At 36.3% G+C, this 20,295-nt stretch overlaps 1 protein-coding gene across 3 annotated transcripts in view; it reads right to left on the bottom strand.

The window, feature by feature from the left end:
• Window positions 1-2,034: 2,034 nt before the first annotated feature.
• Window positions 2,035-20,295, bottom strand: part of LOC150104441 (uncharacterized) — a 328,160-nt gene continuing 309,899 nt past the window's right edge. For 2 of the 3 annotated variants that reach the window (XM_090397017.1, XM_090397015.1), the window contains 2 exons: window positions 12,921-13,033; window positions 2,035-3,469 (listed from right to left, as the gene is read on the bottom strand). In XM_090397017.1, the coding sequence (XP_090253143.1) occupies window positions 3,403-3,469; window positions 12,921-13,033 (180 nt within the window). In that variant the 3' untranslated portion in view covers window positions 2,035-3,402. The remainder of the gene's footprint in view (window positions 3,470-12,920; window positions 13,034-20,295) is intronic. The other variant, XM_090397016.1, reaches the window with a different exon arrangement.

A 20,295-nucleotide genomic window follows, 5' to 3' on the forward strand; every position in this document is an offset into this window, starting at 1 on the left:
GTATAAATTTGCATAAGATTTGGGAGACGGTCATCTTAAGACATAACTAGTACCTGCTTACTCAAAAAATTCCTCCACTTCTAATAGTAGAACCTTCTGTGGGATCATAGGCACAAATAAGTCTCATTGTCCATTTTCCCATTTTGATATTTGCCCACATCATTGTACTTGAGACTGCCTGCCATTCAAGAAGATTAGCATCACATTACCTGAATATAACATTTTGTATTTATTGCTCAGAAAGATCCACAATTTGTCTTTGTTTCATTGACCTGTTACTTATCTAATTCATCACGTAGCTCCATTTCTTTGCTATTCAGGATTCTTATGTTGATAGTACCGATCTTGATTGGTGATGTTGAGTTGGGGTGTGTTTTCAGATCAAAAATGTCAGATGGTTTGTTTCTATTAAAAAGTTTATTCTTTTTCATAGAATATTATATCAAGTATAACAAGTGCTAATTCATACTTTTTCTATCTAGGTTATGAAGACTTTGTAATCTTCATACCAGCCGTGGTTCATGTTGAGTTAGACGACATTAAATCCAGAAAACGTGTAAGTATTTTACTGATTTTTAAACAGAAGCATTTATTCATATTGTGGAACCTCAGTTGTCAAACCGAAACGCCCCGGCCTGCTGAGCTTTAAGGTGGGAAAGCAGTTATCCTTCGTTCAGTGCAAACACCTGCTTGATTTTTGTAGCAAGTTTTCTTGATTTTCTGTGTTGTTTTTTTTTCATAAATTATTATTAATTATGCCACCATGTGGCCACAGAAGGATAGTTATAGCAGCAAAGCAAAAAGAAAAGTTGTTAGAACCATGAGATGAAAAAGAAATCATATCCAAACATGAAAATGGTGTTCATGTCTTAGATAAAGAGGTTATCAATTTGTCTATTTTATCACGTTTATTCTTTTTATGTAAGATTTTATGCATTTTCATTATGTTTGTATATGATATTATCCATGAAGTACTGTTGTAAAGGTTTAAATAAACAATCTGGGTTTCAGGAACCGATTAATCCATCTTACATTAATTCTTATGGGAATTGTTTGTTTTCAAACAATTCCGTTTCCGAACAGCCTTTGGGAACCGAGGTTCCACTGTATTGATGTAATCCATTACTAAATTATGCTGATAGGCACTAAGCAAATTATGGGTGACTTATCTGAACACTGATTAAGCAGAATCAAACTCAATAAGAAATGAAATGAGAATTTGAGCTAGAACAAGGTCAAGTTCCCTTCCTCTCAGTTAATAAAAGATTATTTATATTCATCATAATACATATGTACAGGAAAATATCAATCCTTTGTTAGATAAAGATGGGGAATGAAGGAGAATTTAGTTACAAATGTTTTTAATCAATCTTATTAAATTTAATTTTGAGAAAAAACAAATTTACTTTTTTCAACTAATATAAAGTGTTATTTTTCAGGACCAAGAGGCAAAAACTGCTGCTCGCCTGGCTAGAATTGCCAATCACTTTTTGTACGAAAATATTCTAAAATCACCAGAATTTTTCGTTGGAGAAACGCTTTTTGAGGTAATTAATTAAAATTAATATTTGGTGCCTCGTACTTCTAACATTCTAGAGTTTGATTCACAGTTGTGAATCAAATTTCTTGTATTCTCAAGCATTTGTGAAAATGGATCCTAATAAGACAGTAGTGAGTGACCAGGCATATCAACTTATTTGATGACAATGTGATGGGTTATTTTAAAAATAACCCAGAAAATAGTCAGTGCCAAACATTAAGTTTTTTCTATATTAACATTAAAAAACCTAAATTAGATAATTAAAAAAATTTATTTTTGGATATGGGAATGGATTATTTCGCTTTCCATCATTTTTTTATGTAAAATCTTGATTCAGACGAATCATAGTTCGAATGGATTTCTGGAACGAATTAAATACGAACTACGAGGCACCACTTTGCTGTATTTTGGCAAAAATGATTTTAATTTCATTTAAAATTCTTAATCATGCATATTTGTACATTATCGTGCCATATGATATTAAATAATTGTAATTGGATATTAAGTTTGTCTTTATTTCAAAAAATTTAATGGATAAAAACACACTGAGAAATACTTAAATATTAATTAAACAGCTCCATCAATGCATCATATTTGGAGTGTCTCAAATGAATCTTGAGTTTTTTCATCTACTAGAAAACCTATCTTCACCAGAAGATATTCATATACACCCTCATTATCTGTCTTGGCAGAAGTTTGGAGTCATTAAAAACCCCTGCAAATCAAGCCTTTGTATCAGTTCTGAAGGATATATTAATGTGTAAATAATGACCTTTCATTAAAAAGATTTAATATCCACTATTACTAATAAAAAAGTGTATTTGTGCATGTAAAATTAATTTTATACTGACTAGTGTTGTCACATGCAGAAGAAGACCATTGGAAAAGCCAATTCAGTATTGCACTCTTGTAAATTTGTGGATTGAATCAATCTTTCAGATGAACCTGGGACTGATCAAATACTGTTTTATTAGTTTGCCATTCTTGTTATGAATGTTAAGAATGCTCTAAAATAATATTGGATCTTTCATCCAATTACAGGGGAGGAGGATAAAGCAGTTGTTACCAAACATGACACAGGACGAAGGGATCCTCGCATCTGCATTGGGACTAAAAGAACGTAAGTATAAATTTTATGTATTCTTACCATTAAAAGACATAACATACAGCTCAAGGCCCACCTTTCCTAATTGGGTTGTGGGGGGCAACATACCAGGTGTTCTGGTGGGATTCTCAAACGTGTCCACCAAAGGTTTTGGATATAATCTATACAGCAAGTCCTTGGACTTCGCTGTGGCCTCCCACCCTCTAGCTTGGCAAAAAGGGCCTGCTGAGGGAGCCTCTCTTGTGGCATTCTGACCAGGTGCCTGTACCAATGTAACTGATCTCTCACTGAGAAGCCGCGATTAAGTAATGAGGGTTTCTCGAATTACAGAGCTTGTAACTCTGTTAGTCTTGTTAGCCCAGCAACCCCTCGTAGGAACCTAATTTCAGCCGTCTGGATTTGTGTCCAAATTGTCATTACCCAACTCTCATGACCATAGGTGAAGATGGGGACATACTGTATTGAAGACAGCCAGCTTTGCTTTCTGGGTTAACTCCCGCTTCAATATTACCGAACAGCCAAGCTCCTGCAATATTGAGCTTGCTAATCTAATTCTAGTATCTAGCTCTACGTCCCATTTTCCATCATTTGTGAATATAGACCCAACTTCTCCACTTGCATGCACTGGGATGGTTGTCTTGAAATACACAAATGTTCCAATTTTGGCCACACTGATCTTCATTCCAGCATCTGCACAAACAGCTACAAACCTATCCAGGGTCCACTTGAAGGTCATCTGTGGAAGAACTAAGCAGAACTAGGTCATCTGCAAAGAGCAGACATCCAATGCTACAACTTCCAGTTCTGACTCACTCTTCTTTATACTATTTTTCAAAAAAAAAATAGTTTTATTATAATATTTACAATAGATGGCATTTAATCCAAATTAAAACAAAATTAAGTTTTTTATTTAAATAAATCACATATTTAGGTATCTACTTTGATACTGAACGAACGAGGATGGGCTGGCAATTTGGGATTTAGCCGACCAAATTTTATTCTTATTGGTTAAACCAAAATAAAAAATGATGGTACAACATGACAAAATTTCATGCCGGCTGGGGAGTCGCCCGGTTAAACAAGGCCCCCGTTGTTTTTGCCAGGGAACCAGGGCGAACAGCGAAAAGTCAGCTACTGGAACAAATTTGAAAACAAACCCCAACTCGACATCACCAGAGTTAAAGATCGGTACTATCAACATAAGAAGCCTGAATGGCAAAGAAATGGAGCTAGCTGAGGAATTAGATAAGTACCAGATCGACATGATAGGAGTGACTGAAACAAAAAAGACCAAAACTGGTGAGATCTTTCTGAGCAATAAATACAAAATGTTATATTCAGGCAATGACAATCAAGGAAAAGAAGGAGTAGCTATAGTATTCAACACAAAATACGAGGCTAAACTTCTTGAATGGCAGTCAGTCTCAAGTAGAGTAATGTGGGCAAATATGAGAATGGGGAACTGGACAATGAGACTTATTTGTGCCTATGGTCCCACAGAAGGATCTACTAAGGTAGAAGTGGAGGAATTTTTTTGAGGCTTTAGAAAAAGCAACTGACACAATGAAAAAAGAAAAGTTGGTCCTTGTTGGGGATCTAAATAGTAGAGTAGGAAATAATTGTGAGACATACAAAAATATTTTGGGAAAATTTGGAGAAAAGAGCAAAGCTAATAATAATGGCAAATATCTGTTGGATTTCTGCTCAGGACATGGACTGGTTATTACTAACACCATGTTCCAACATTAAAATGTGCACAAATTCACATGGAGAGAAGAGGCTAGGAATAAGAAAAGTCTCATTGACTATGTTATTGTTGATAGTGATGTTTTCTCCCTGGTGCAGGACACCAGAGTGTACAGAGGATTTGAAATTGGAAGTGATCACTATTTAGTCTTGAGCAGGATAAAATTGAATTTCATATTGAAAAGAATAACATGTAAGAAAGTTTTAAAGCGAATAAAAGTTGAACAGCTCTCAGATGTGAACTGTAGACTAAAATACAGAAATATTATTGAAAAGAAAATGAAAGAGTTTGAGAACAGGAATCAAACCTTGGAGATTCAGTGGCAAACTCTGAAGGAAACATTGATTGATTCTGCCATGTGGTGAGGTTGTGTGCAAGGATAAAAAAATCAGAACTCCCTGGTGGACACAGGAAGTTAAAGAGGCAGTGAAGGAAAAGAAGAAAGCATATCAAAAGTTCCTGGCAAATAAGTCAGCTTTTACTCTTACAGAATACAGAGACAAATGTAAGAAAGCTAAACAGTGTGTAAAACTAGCTAAACAAAAGTCATGGGAGGACTTTGGCAAGAATATAGAAAAGAAATATCAAAAAGGTGGCAAAATATTCTGGAGGTTGTTGAAGAAGCTTAGGAATGGAGGAAAGAGTGCTGTAAAAGGAATTAGAGATGATAAAGGTGAAATGAAAACAGAAGAAAAAGATATCCTTGAAGTATGGAGTAATTACTTTGAAAAACTGCTAAATGAAACAAGCAGTGATGACAGCACAGTGATAAAAAACACTGACCAGGCATGCAGTCAGGAATATATATCCATACTTGAAGTAGAAAAAAAGCCATCAAAGGCTTGAAATGTAGAAAGGCAGCAGGAGTAGATGATATTCGACCAGAAATGCTGAAGTATGGTGGTATAAGAGATTCATGTAGTACTCAGATACCCTCAATGGCTGCACTGCATAGTTCAGAAAGCATGGACAGAGGGACGAATTCCCGATGATTGGAGTAGAGCTCTTATAGTACCCATATATAAAGGAAAATAAAACTGAATGTGAGAATTACAGAGGTATTTCCCTACTGAGTGTTCCTGGCAAGATCTATGCAAGTATACTTGAGAAACGGTTGAGAAGAATTGTGGAAGAAAAGCTTGGAGAAGAACAAGCTGGATTCAGGCCAAATAGAGGCTGTCAGGATCAGATCTTCACTTTATGACAAATAGTCGAGAAAGCATGGGAATATAACAAAGATCTGTATTTAAGTTTTGTCGATTTGGAAAAGGCATATGACAAGGTGCCAAGAGAGAAGCTATTCAATACGCTGCAGTTATATGGTGTCAATGGGGCATTATATCAAGCAATACTTAGTCTTTATTTGAGTTGTGAGTCAGCAGTTAGAATTGAAGGAAATACAGGAAGATGGTTTAATGTTAAATCTGGTGTGAGACAAGGATGTACATTATCCCCTCTGTTATTCATTATCTATATGGATCACATTATGAAGGAATGTGGTATTAAACCTGATATCAAAATTGGAGATGTTAATGTCAGCTCTTTGCTTTATGCGGATGATGTTATACTTCTAAATAAATCCGCTACAAGTCTGCAAGATTCTCTGACTAAATTGAATAGCTGTTGTAATAGGTATGGTATGAAGGTCAGCAATAAAAAGACAAAGACAATGAAAATAGGCAGAATCATTGAAAATGTCAACTGTGTTGTGAATGGAGAACCTGTGGAACAAGTAAAACTTTTCAGCTACTTAGGCACAATTTTTACTGAAGATGGTAAACTAAATATAGAAATAGACAACAGAATCAGCAAAGCTGGTATCGTGGGAAGTCAATTGAATAAATTCATATGGAATAAGAAAGAAATAAGTCGGAACACTAAATTAGCTGTATACAAGACTGTGTTCAAACCAATTTTTAACTTATGGATCTGAGAGCTGGGTCAGAAGTAAAACACTTGACCAAAGATTAGAGACTGCAGATATGAGAGTCCTGAGAAAGATTAGAGGCATGAACAGATGGCATCAATGGCAATATCATATTAAAAATGAGGATATTAGGAAAGAACTTGACATTGTCAGCATCCAGGAATACGTTAGCAGAGCTAATCTCAGATGGTATGGTCACTTAAATAGAATGGGAGAGGAAAGATTAGCAAAACAAGTGTTCTCTGCCAGGTTGGCAGGAAAACGACCCAGAGGAAGACCAAGATATAGGTGGATTGATACGGTACAAAGTGCCTTAGACGATAGAAATATAAGATCTGATAATGTTGGGGTCTTGACAAGTAACAGACTGATTTGGAGGAAAATTGTAGATAGGAGGTTGGTAATGATGTAATTTTTTCATGTACTGTCATATCCTGTACACCCCTTGAGGGTACATGGCAGGAATTTAATGATGATGATAATTTTCACTGTGGTTAATACGTGTGTTTCTTTTAATTATGAATAAACTACTATCTGATATCTCTCTATCAACCATCCTCCCACCCATCTCACCAACCCTATAGCCATCTCCATGCTCCATGTGCTGCAGTTTACTGATTAGAATTCCATGTGGTATCCAGTCAAACGCTTTAGCAAAGTCCAGCAGTATGTATTCTAAAACGTGAGCAAGTTACTGAGGCATGATCAACCCTTCACAAAACCATGCTGTCCTCCATATAGTATCTCATTTTCATCTATCCATTCCTATATTTTGCTCTTGACTAATATTTCTAAATCCTTGACAATGATTCCTGATCCGTTCGGTAATTTACAATAGCAGTCATGGAATCTTCTTTATGCAATGGAACTATCTTCCCCTCTTTCCACTCCCTCGGGACTAACCCAGAGCTGAGACTTAAATTAAACAATATGGTCAAGGGAACTGACAATTCCTTTGCTGCTTCATGTAAGACTAGAGCTGGTATACCATCCAATCCCACACAGATGTATTTACATTAAGAGTCTGTAATATACTATCCATTTCATTCACTTCAATTCCTGTATCAGCCATTTGTTCTCTTATTCCTGCAATATTACAGCCTGGATGCTTGCAAAGTGTTTGCTTAGTAATTCTACTATTTCAGCTGATACAGTTACCTCCATGCCATCAGCATTCCTTAGAATCATTTTGCTGTATACATTTGTTCTTTTACTTGCAGCATATCAAAAGAACTGTTTGGGATTCACTTTAGCTTGCATTGCTAATTTCCTTTCATAATCTGCTTTTGCTTTTCTTAGCCATTTCCAAGGTGAATACCTTATGATCACTCTCATCAATTGGTGGCAATATGGTCATATTCATAATAGTCAATTTCTCAGATGCAATTACTAGGTCAAGCACTCTTGAACCCCAGTATATTCCATTACATGCTGTCTCAGGTAGTTATCCCTTAGTAAATGCATAAAATTCATTTCCTTCCTCCCATGTGTCCTCACCTCCTTCCAATCAATGCTACCATAGTTGAAATCCCCCATAATAATTATGCTCCTTCCACTCATTGCTTCTATTTGTTTATGCATACCATCTCAACCATCTGTTCCATCACCTGGTCAAACCCCCATAATAATTACCTGTCCTCCACTCATTGAGTCTATTTGCTTATGAATACTGTCTCCATCATCTATTCCGTCGCCTGGTCTATAGCAGCATCCAACTGTAAATTTTGTTCTGCTGACCTCAATCTCACACCAGATACCCTCAAATGTGCTATTTTCACTATCCTGAAGTTGAACTTCTATTCTCTTTGGCTGCAGTTCATTAGCTATCATCAATAACACTCCACTGCCTGTTCTTTTCTCTGTCTTTCCTGAACACACTATACCCCTCACATTCTATCCCACACTATATCATCTTCTGTTAGCCATGTCTCACCAATGCCAATAACCTGTAGCCAGGAAGAACTATCCAAAGCAAAAAATTTCCTCTCCTTATTCTGAATACTCCTGGCATTAGTGTACATAAAGTGCAGAAGTCCCCTAACCCCACCCCTATTTTGATGCCTTACACAAACGACCCCATTTTGGTTTGGTGGTTTGGTTATCCTTCATCCTAACTCAGGCATATTATACACATTCTTACACTCAACTGCCTCACTGATGTCTGCATGTCCACTTAACAGCATCCCCACCCTCCCTAAAAGTTCTAGTTACCCTGATTCTGCACATCCACTTTCACTTCATTCAGCAACAATTTTTCTATTCTCTGAACACCAAATCCATTCAGATGCAAACCATCCTTATATAAGTCCTTTCTCCCATCAAACTCACTCCGCACATCCACACCACTCCTCCTGCATAACCTACGCATAGAGTCATTCGCAATTATGGCCCTCCTTCTCAACTCTACTCTGTCATACCGTAGTAACAGACTATTTTAACTCTCCCACTCTTTCCTTTTGCTACTGCTAGTAATTCTTTCCAGTCCTCTCTCATAGCAAATTTTTCACCTTTTAAATCATTTGTTTCAGTCGCTATGATCATTTCTTTCACCTTATGCTTCTGTGCTATAATAGCCTCACTTACATTATTAATTTTCGCACCCAGAAAGCACGATTTTGTCAAACTCTCATCTATTACACCTTTTACTACCGAATCACCATATAATACTCGCTCCTTAATTTTTCGTTCACTCCCGATCTTGTTTTTGTTAGCTGATCCACTCAGTAGACATTTTTGTAATTGCTCAGGCTGCCGCTGAAGTTAAATTATCAATATATAAATTCAGCAAATCATTGATGATATACTATCAACATTACATATTTGAAAGCCTGGGATACCAGTTCCTAGTCACTAAGACAATACTCTCCTTCTACAGTGATGTTCAAATCTTAATGTACTTTTTTTTTGCCTTATAAGATGCACTTTTTCGTACCTAAATTTTATCTAAAAATCAGGATTCGTCCTATAAGTAGAATGCATCTTATGGTGTGTCTTAAACACCGATAAAAGTTTTTTTATGTATGTACAGTTACAGCACATCATCACTTGTTGGTAATGCGTGATCAGTTTGAATAGCTGCACAGTCATTAATGGTCATGCATTTAAATTAAAAATCAATAAGTTATAAATTTTTTTTTAATATAATAATGTATTGATTTTTAATTTAAATGCATGACCATTAATGACTGAGCAGCTATTCAAACTGATGACGCATTATTAAGATTGTGTTTTAAGCATAGTGTGATTGGGTACACAAAAAAGAATGGCAATAGGACAGCAGAGCAACACTTTGGGCCTCCATCCACATAAAAAATGATACAAACTTGGAGCAAAGAAGAGCAGCAATTAATAGAAGCAAATTCTAAAAAACACAATCTCTACAGAAAACTGGCAAAATGTCCAGAAATTGAAAATGAATTAAAAACTTGGATAATCGATCAAAGAAGATTGGGTTGCTGTGTATTCATTGTCTACAAAAATGATTATTCAACAAGCAAAACGAGTTTCACAGATAGCTAATATGGATGAAGTGCTTCTGACTTTTGATGTATCCTCAAACAAGACTGCTGACTCCAAAGGTAAAAGAAAATATTATTGTTAAAATTCTGGTCATAAAAAAAACCCACTATACTGTTGTTTTGTCACACTGTGCAAATGGAACAAAACTGCCACATTTTTTTTTTTTAATTTTTGAAAGAAAAATTTCCCAAAGGGGTTTAACATTCATATTCGTCCAAAGTGATGGATAGATGAGGAAGGGATGAAGTTATGGATAAAAAGGGTGTAGAAAGTTTATTTTTCACTTGGTTAGACTATAATAAATTTAGTTTAATCCTTTATCCAAGTGTGAGCAAACAAAGTTTGCACCTGAAAGTATCGGGCAACTCGTTGCAAAGGTGGAGCAAGCCAACAACACTCCTATCTCAGTATCTCCCATAATGCAAAACACATCTCCTTGCAGATATGTATAATGTTACGTTAGGTTAGGATAGCTATAAGGTAGTACAACAACCTACAAGGTTGTTGTACTACCTTACCCCAGTCTTGAAGATATTTTCAGGCACAAACTTTGTTTGCTCACACTTGGATAAAGGATTAAACTAAATTTATTATAGTCTAACCAATTGAAAAATAAACTTTCAACATCTTTCTCTAAATCCAGAGTAATTTAATAAAAAAAGGTGGTACACCTTTTGGCAACTCCTATAGGTAGAGATGACCTTGCTATTGCTTCTGCCTGGTATCTCTATGTCTTGGCCTGGCTCCCACTGAAGAGACCTCAATAAAGGTTGAAACTAGTCTGGGTAGTGGCCCTTCTCTTAATGCATAAGATTATACATATCCGCAAGGAGATGTGTTTTGCATTATGGGAGATACTGAGATAGGAGTGTTGTTAGCTTGCTCCACCTTTGCAACGAGTTGCACCACTTTACCCCAGTCCTGAAGATACTTTCAGGCACAAACTTTGCTTGCTCACACTTGGATAAAGGATTAAACTAAATTCATTATAAAAAAGGGTGTAGTCTGGATGTCCTGGCAGTTTATGTCAGAAACTCAGTTTAGATGCGAAAAAAAACAAAGCTGTTAAGAATGGACTTTGCAAAATGAACACAAAAATAGCTGTAATCCCAGGACCTCGCCTCTGCATTTCAATAAACAAACCATTTAAAGGATTTATGAGGGGGGGGGGGAATGAGTCAACTGGATGCAATCTCCAAATTTTGAGGAATATCTACAGGTAGGAGAAAGAAGGACAAAAATTGGCAGGTCTGAGAATGGATAAAGAGTTCATGGAATGAAGTGAAATCTGAAATTATTATAAAATCTTTTCAAAAGTGTGGAATTAGTCATTTTCTTGACGACATGGAGAATGACTTATTATTTCAAGACAGCAATGACAGGGTTTCTGATGAATATGAATAAAGACTTGAAAAGAAGATTAATAATTTTGTTTATATCATTACATACCTATGTTATAAATATTATTGTACATCAGATTTTGTAATGATTTGATGATTTTTATTTATTTATTAAATGGATAATACATGTATTAAAATTTCAAATAAAAAGATTAATATTTACATGAAAAATTTGATGCATAATTCATGCGTCATATACTGGAGAGAATTCTTTTCCCAAAAAATTCAACATGAAAAATGTGATGTGTCCAACAGTGCATCTCATAAGGCAAAAAACACAGTATTAATTAAGCCAAAATAAATATAGCAACAATTCACCATAAAATAAGTAATTTCCAGCCATGCATTTGATATTACCACTAGTAAATGCAGTATGATGAATTTTTGAACTTTCACTGTTCATATCAGCTAGTTAATGATATGCAGCTATGGAGCTTTGTGCAGTCTTAAACATGGTGTCATAGCAGTTACACACACACACACACACACATTGTAATAAAAAGTTTTAAAAAATAAACAATTAAAAAACCCGATAAGTTTCGTGGGTCATAAGACTTACATCATCCGAGGTAATGGTACATAATTTTACACAACATAAGCTTATTGACAATTAATTTCACATATTACATGTTTTTTACAACTTAACTGATAAACAAATTGATAAATCAGAATACAAATGATATATTCATTACTGTATGCATGTTAGAATATTGCTACTAGTCATGTTCTGTGGTTCATGTGTACTATATCCTAGGTCCATGGCAGTTAAATATTTGATGAAACAGATCATACTCGATGTAAAATCAAGCCTTGATTTTTATTGCACCATGTAGGGATCCTAAGCATTTATGCAGCTTCTTTAAATTTTCTTGTGAAACAGTTATTACCAAAATATAGCATTTTTATTTATTGACAGAGTACTTGATGGCCAGTAGCAATTGTGTGGAATTCTAAGCCTGATTTGCACTACCTTCTTTTTTTCAAGGTCTTTTGCATACTCAGACATGCAAATCTCTCCCGACCTTCCCGTCTGGCCTACACAGCAAATGCCACAAGAGCAATGAATCTCATAGATGCCTGGTTTTTTTCCATGGGGTGATGTGGCAGTTTTGGTGGATTTATGAATCTTGATATTTTTTGTAAATATAAAAAAAAAAGCCACTTTTATGTTGTACTCAAAGAGCAACATAGCCACTTTGTCTGTGATATTTTTGATCTATGGCAGTGTGATTGCATTCTTGAAATCTTGTTTAAGTAAGGGAGTTGCAAGAGCTGTATTAAGAATTTTTTTGATCATCTTGGGTTCAAAACTATTAAGTGCATGGTTCTGTGTCAGGTAGTTAATTCTTCGTTTCCTTTAATTGATGTGCTAGATATATTGAATGCCGTTTCACAAAGTTTTAATGTACCATTACCCCTGATGATGTAAATCTTACGATGCACAAAACTTGTTGGGTTTTTTAATTGTTTATTTTTAATAAATTTGTTATATTACAATGTGGTCTCAATACCGAAAACTACCTACAGTAGATGAATTTGTTAAGATACTGTATGCAATTTTATGAATGGTCTGATACTAAGGAAGTATTAATTTTGATCAAATTACAGTGTTTGATATATGACAGTATTATAAGATTGAAAAAAAAAAATTAATAAAATAAAAATAAAATAATTAACCTTACCTCAGCAGAACAGCTACTCTGAAATACAGGAAAAGTCTTAACAAATAGTGGCATTTTACTGCTAGGCCGTTTTTCTTGCTCTGGAATATCCCAAGCTGGTGTATTATTGGAATCTTAAAATAAACAAATACACTTCAAAGTAGGATCAAATTTTACACACATGCTCATCTGGGATGATACTAACTAAAGTTTTATTTAATTATTAGGTATGTACTTTATCTTGGTTCACAAGGATAAAGGTAAGAATGCATAGAGTCAAACACAAGGAAGACAAAGAGAAGAATAGTATTAAATGGCATAATCCTACTGTTCTATTTGGAACCATCAATGGGAATGATAAGGGGATTTTGATTATTTGGCTACTGATTGTTGGATGTTACAAACAAAGTCGGAAAATGATCCACATACATACTGAAGCAAGAGAAGTTTCCTGTAGATGGGTAGATGAGAGATCAGTTGTCAAAGAAGGGCATACAATTATTAATTGCCTATGTACCTGAGCAGGCATGCACTCAGGAATACATATCCGTACGAGAAAGCCATCAAAGGCTTGAAATGTGGAAAGGCAGCAGGAGTAGATGATATTCGACCAGAAATGCTGAAGTATGGTGGTATAAATCTTACAGTGGCTGCACTGCATAGTTCAGAAAGCCTGGACAGAGGGAAGAATTCCCAATGATTGGAGTAGAGCTCTAATAATAATCATAAAAAGGGAAAAAACTGAATGTGAGAATTACAGAGGTATTTCCCTACTGAGTGTTCCTGGCAAGATCTATGCAAGTATACTTGAGAAACGGTTGAGAAGAATTGTGGAAGAAAAGCTTGGTGAAGAACAAGCTGGATTCAGGCCAAATAGAAGCTGTTAGGATGATAGTTGAGAAAGCATGGGAATATAACAAAGATCTGTATTTAAGTTTTGTCGATTTGGAAAAGGCATATGACAAGGTGCCAAGAGAGAAGCAAGAATAAAAAGACAAAGACAATGAAAATAGGCAGAATCATTGAAAATGTCAACTGTGTTGTGAATGGAGAACCTGTGGAACAAGTGAAACATTTCAGCTACTTAGGCACAATTTTTACTGAAAATGGTAAATTAAATATAGAAATTGACAACAGAATCAGCAAAGCTGGTATGGTGGGAAGTCAATTGAATAAATTCATATGGAATAAGAGAGAAATTAGTCAGAACATTAATTAGCTGTATACAAGAGAGTGTTTAAACCAGTTTTAACTTATGGATCCGAGAGATGGGTCAGAAGTAAAACACTTTCTTAATCTAACAACAGTTCAACCCTTGTTACATCGCCTTTTAAATGTCACGCCGTTTCCCCTTCCGTAATCCAAATATACGTCATACCTTTACGACGGCACTTAGCGCCGCTCTCGGAACCCTTTCGTAACTGCCGAAGCGTAGAGGTAGAAGCGAGGGGGGGGGGGAGGCACTGTGCTACATAACAGATATAGCTGTACACTAACCACGTGTCTCAGAAGTCTGCCATTTTAGTTATTATTTCTCAACCAACAAATAGACAATAGAAATATAAGATCTGATAATGTTGGAGTCTTGACAAGTAACAGACTGATTTGGAGGAAAATTGTAGATAGGAAGTTAGTAATGATGTAATTTTTTCATGTAGTACTATCATATCATGTACACCCCTTGAGGGTACATGGCAGGAATTTGATGATGATGATATTATTATTTTACAGGATACAGCGATAGAGTTTTCATTCTGACTGCTGACATCAGTTTTGCTAGAGGCTGTTTATTTAATGGGATAGTTGTATTAACTCCAGACGATCTTCCTGCTTACATCAGAAAAAGTAAGTAGATAGATCATTGAAATGCATTAATTAATAAAATGGTGAGGGGGGGATAAAATTTAATAAAATATCCCTCCTAAAATAAAATTTTAGTAGGGATAAAATTTAGCTGATGTACACCGGCATTCATCATCCACTTGTTCCACTCTTCGCTCATAGACTTTAAAGGGTTTGTTTAAAGATTCATCAAGTGGCTGAAGTTGTGATGTAAGGCCTCCTAGTATGACAGCCAATTCAGTATTGCACTCTTGCAATTTTTCTTTGAATGAATCCTTCAGATGAGACCGGAACTGATCAAATACAAGAGCTCTCTTCTTTAGTAGTGTGCCATTCCTTCTTTTCCCATACTTTATCCATCCATCCTTTTTCATGCACATGTACAATCAGTCCTGTTGGTATTTTTTCTTTAGGGAGTCTTCCGCTTCAAATTATCATTGGTGGCAGCTTTGTACCATCAGCACTGGTCTATTGAAGAAACCTGAGGTGTTGGAACATAGGAGTCAGTTATCTGTTAGATTCTATTAACTTTATTATAGTGAAAAGTTCTTGTTGTAAGCTTAAGGGAGAGCACACTTTATGTGCTCTATTAATTAAAGATTTGATAACACAAATTTTTTGAGGTGTGATGAGCAGACTTGATGAATGTATCTGCCAGTACAGGTAGGTTTTCGATAGACACTTGTTGACAAAGTACCAGAGTATGTGCGTGTAAGGAGGATGTCCAAGAATGATACACTACCAGCCTTTTCTTTTTCCATGGTGAACTGAATGCATCGGTGAAGGCTATTTGTTGTAGGAATGTGGTAAGTTCTTCTTCAGCATGTGGCCAAATAGCAAAGACATCGACATAACGAAACAAATAGAAGGTTGGGGATGAACGGATGAGAACAAGGTGTCTTCCAGATGTTTCAAAAAATAGTTTTCCAAAGGTGGAGACAGAGGGCTACCTTCAACTTGTTTGTAGATCTTATTTTTCCAGCTGAAATTCTTTCAGTTGGAAAAATAAGATATTTCTTTCAGTCATTATACAGGGTGTTTGGGATAAATTTGACATATTTATAATTAATTATATTTTTCCGTAAGTTACATGTATTAACACACACTTCTCTTCATTTAAAAGTTTGGACCCTTCTTCATTCATATACAAGATGTCAGAAAGGATGGATAGCTGGAACCCACCTGAATCATGGAAGAGAATAACTTGTATCATGATGATTCGTGCCCGCCCTCAAAATAAGGATATTACGACTGCTGCCCAATGCTCCCTGAATACAGTAAAAACAATCAGGCATGAACTAGAGACTTGCAATGGTGACTACGAGGATGTAGCAAGAAGAAAGATCCCTAGCAGACGATCTGATTGCGTTCGTACAGCAGAATTCCTCTCAAATCTGCAGGAACAGGTGTTGAAGAACCCTGGCATTGGAATTCTGGCTTTGTTCGTGGAGTTGCTAACTGTAGTCAAGCCCTGGATAACAAGGGTAGGCAATGGTAGGCCGTATGTATGGCAGCAGGATTCGGCCCCCTTGCCACACCTCTGGGAAAAGTCAAAAATGGTTGTCTGAAAATTTCTACGACTTCACCAGTCCAAATGTTTGGCCTCCAAACTCCCCAGACCTTAACCCCATGGATTATTTTGTATGGGGTGCAGTTGAAAAAGACACCAATCGCACTTCCAGTAATACAAAAGCCCAGTTAATGGATAAAATTAAAACAGTTTTTGCGGCCCTTCCCAGGGAGACTGTAGCATCAGCTTGTTGAGGTTCCGAAGCAGAATTGAAGCTGTGATCGATGCTAATGGTGGTTATTTTGAGTAAATCTTGTTGATAGTATTGTAATTAACTCTGCCTGTAATGTTTTTTTTGTCAATTCATTAAATTTAATAGATACAAAGATTTTCTTTTTCCTTACGAAACTGTCAAATTTATCCCGAACACCCTGTATGTGTTTCATGTATTTTATATATGTTTTACACAATATGGAAAGCATTATGTAAAAAAAATCTTAATTATTATTCCCTCCTTATCTTCCTCTCTCCTCAACCAAAGGGTTGGTTGCTGTTGTTGAAGTTTTTTCACTTGGTTATACTATAAATTAAAAATACCAAGAAATTATATACTTGGTTTAATTCTTTATCCAAGTGTAAGCAAACAAACATTGCACCTGAAGTATTTTTGGGACTGGGGCAACTTGTATAAGGAAGATAAGACTTCGCATCACTTGCCTTAGTATCCCATAATGCAAAACACATCTCCTTGCAGGCACGTATAATGCTATGCATTATGGGAAGGGTTACTACCCATACCGGTTTTGACCTTTATTGAGGTCTCTTCAGTGGGAGCCAGACCTAGAGGTGATACTAAGGTTTAAGTAATGCAGAAGTCGTATTTTCATATACGAGTTGCCAAAAGGTATCCCACCTTATTATTAAATCACTCTGGATTAGAGAAAGTTGTTGGAAGTTTTTTTTTACTTCAAGTTTGCTTGAAAAATCTTTCTGGTGCAAACTGTGTTTGCTTACACTTGGATAAAGGATTAAACCAAGTATATAATTTCTTAGTATCTTTAATTTATAGTATAATCAAGTAAAAAAAGCTTCCAACAACTTTCTCTAATCCAGAGTGATTTAATAGTAAGGTGGGACACCTCTGGGTTTGGGTAAAGAAGACAATGGTTCCCATTGTCTTCTTTATCCAGTAAGTGTTTTATATCCATAGATATGTGTGTTCATGGGTACTGGTTTGAGGGATGAAACATCCGTGTTTCTGGGAATAAAACCCTGCTATCTCCATATGAGACTGGATAACTCACCTTTAGTTGAAGAGGACTGATAAAAATTCTTTGTCATGTACTGGATTTGAAATCAGGTCTAACTAAAGGGCTTTGTTTATACCAACTGAACTATGGAGAATAAATTTTATTCAGATTTGGGATTTGAACATTTCCAAAAATTTGTTGAAACGTTCTAGTTTTCAGTTCAATTATATTCAGGGCTACAAAGGGATAGCATTGGCATTTTATATTGAAATAATTCTGACTTAGTGGAATGCTTGCAAACATCAGAATTTGTAAAATGCACAAGAAGTCTTTGTGGTTCAGTTGTAATTTCAGCAGGATCACTTTTATTAGAAAATTTTCGTAAAGAAGTTTCAAAACGATATTAATAATTCTGCTCTAGCTAGATGAAATTTAATGAAATTTTCTAGTTAAGAAATTTTCATTACATTTATTTTATGAAATTTCATTCTATATTAAAATTTGTCAGTTCAGATTTTAATCTGATCATTGTTGTGAAAAAATTAGGTAGAATGAACTTTTTTTGTCTACATAAACAATAACATCTCAATATTATTACCATTATTACGGGCAACTCCAGGGAGTCATTAGACTCATCGAGGGAGGCCCCAAATCATATTCATCACAACTATTTGACATTCATACAGTATCTATCATACCTCGCCTTAAACTCATTCACTGTCACAGCATCCACTACAGACTCAGGGAGCGCATTCCACTCATTCACTACTCTAAAAGTAAAGAACCCAGCTCTAACACCTTTACTAACCACACTTTTGCCCAGTTTCCATGGATGTCCCCTAGTCCTCCCACAACCAGCCCTGTTCTCAAAAATATCTTCTGAATTAATTTTATAGAAACCCTTCAGTAATTTGAATGTCTCAATCATATCTCCCCTCCTCCGCCTATCAACCAATTTTTGCAACCCACAAATCCTCAACCTGTTCTCATACGGTTCATTCCACAGACCTGCTATCATCTTGGTCACTCGCCTCTGGATCCTCTCCACCTCCTCCCCATCAAGAAGAAACCTAGGTGACCAAATCTGAGCACAGTAGTCTAGATGGGGTCTTATTAAGGCTCGATAGAGAGGAACAATAACCTGCTTGTCTCTACTTGTCAACGTATTCTTCAGCAACCAAGTGATTTGATGAGCTGTTTTGGTCACTTTTGCAATGTGTCCCCTAAATTTCAATTCCTTATCTACCAACACTCCTAAATCTCGTGCCTCATCAATTTCCTGGAGCAGGGTTCCACCAATGCAGTAAACTGCCTCCAATCTTTTCACCCCAAAATGCATAACCTTACATTTTGCCACATTAAACTGACATCCATTCTCCTTAGCCCAGACCTCCAATCTATCCAAATCATCCTGCAAAATTTTGACGTCATCTGCATTCACTATTGCCCTACCCAACTTCGCATCATCCGCAAACAAATGAACTGTTCCTCTCAGATCATTTCCTATATCATTTATGAACAAATTAAACAGCAGTGGTCCAAGAACAGATCCTTGTGGCACACCACTAGTCACAGGCCGTCTTGTGGACTCTACTCCTGAGTAAACCACTCTGATATCTCTCCGTCAACCACCCTCCTATCCATCTCACCAACCCTATGTCCATTCCTGTATGCTGCAATTTACTGATTAGAATTCCATGTGGAATCCTGTTAAAGGCCTTGGCAAGGTCCAGTAGAATCACCGTAAACCCATTACCCTTATCCAGTTCAGCCGTCACTGTGTTATAATACGTGAGCAAGTTACTGAGGCATGACCCACCCTTCACAAAACCATGCTGTCCCCAATACAGTATTCCATTTTCTTCTATCCAATCTTGTATTTTCCTCTTGACTATTTTATCTAAGACCTTGACAATGATTCCTGATATGCTAATCGGTCAGTAATTTACAACAGCAGTCTTGGAACCACCTTTATGCAGTGGAACTATTTTCCCCTCTTTCCACCCGCTCGGGACTAACCCAGACCTGAGACTCAAATTAAACAAAATGGTCAAGGGTACTGACAATTCTTTAGCTGCTTCTCGTACAACACGAGCTGCTATACCATCCAATCCCACAGATGTATTGACATTGAGGTTATGCAATAGACTACTCACCTCCACTTCATTAACCACAATTCCCGTATAATCTACTGGTTTATTCGTTTCTGCAATGTCACCACCTGGATGATATACTTTTGCAAAGTGCTCACTCAGTAACTCAACTATCTCAACTGATTCAGTTACCTCCCTACCATCGGCATTCTTTAAAATCAATCTGCCATGTACATTTTTCCTTTTACTTGCTACATATCTAAAAAACTGTTTAGGATTCTCTTTAGCCTGCATGGCCAATGTTCTTTCGTAATCCTTTTTTGCTTTTCTTACGACACTCGTCACCCTTCTGGCCTGCGCTTTATACCGTTCATGTGCCTGCCGGTCACCCTTCTCCTTAAATTCCCTCCATAGTTGTTTCTTTTTTTTGCAACTCAAGCTTAATGGTGTTATTCATCCATTTAACCCCTACTTGATTTATTATTCGGACCCTAGGTATACAGTCAGCCATTGCTTCATGCAAGCACTTCTTAACTACCTCCCATGCACTATCAACTTCTAGTCCTTGCAGTTGTACATGCCACGGCACTGAACCAGTCAAACTCCAAAGCTTGTCATACTTTCCCGCCTGATAATTCCACATGTACCCTGTCTCAATTGAAAATTCTACACCTTTAGCCACCTCCCAAGTTAAGACCCTA

The sequence above is a fragment of the Typopeltis vanoorti genome, chromosome 8 (assembly GCF_054136105.1).
Source record: "Typopeltis vanoorti isolate ZY-2024b chromosome 8, IOZ_Tvanoo_1.0, whole genome shotgun sequence".
NCBI lineage: Eukaryota > Metazoa > Arthropoda > Arachnida > Uropygi > Thelyphonidae > Typopeltis > Typopeltis vanoorti.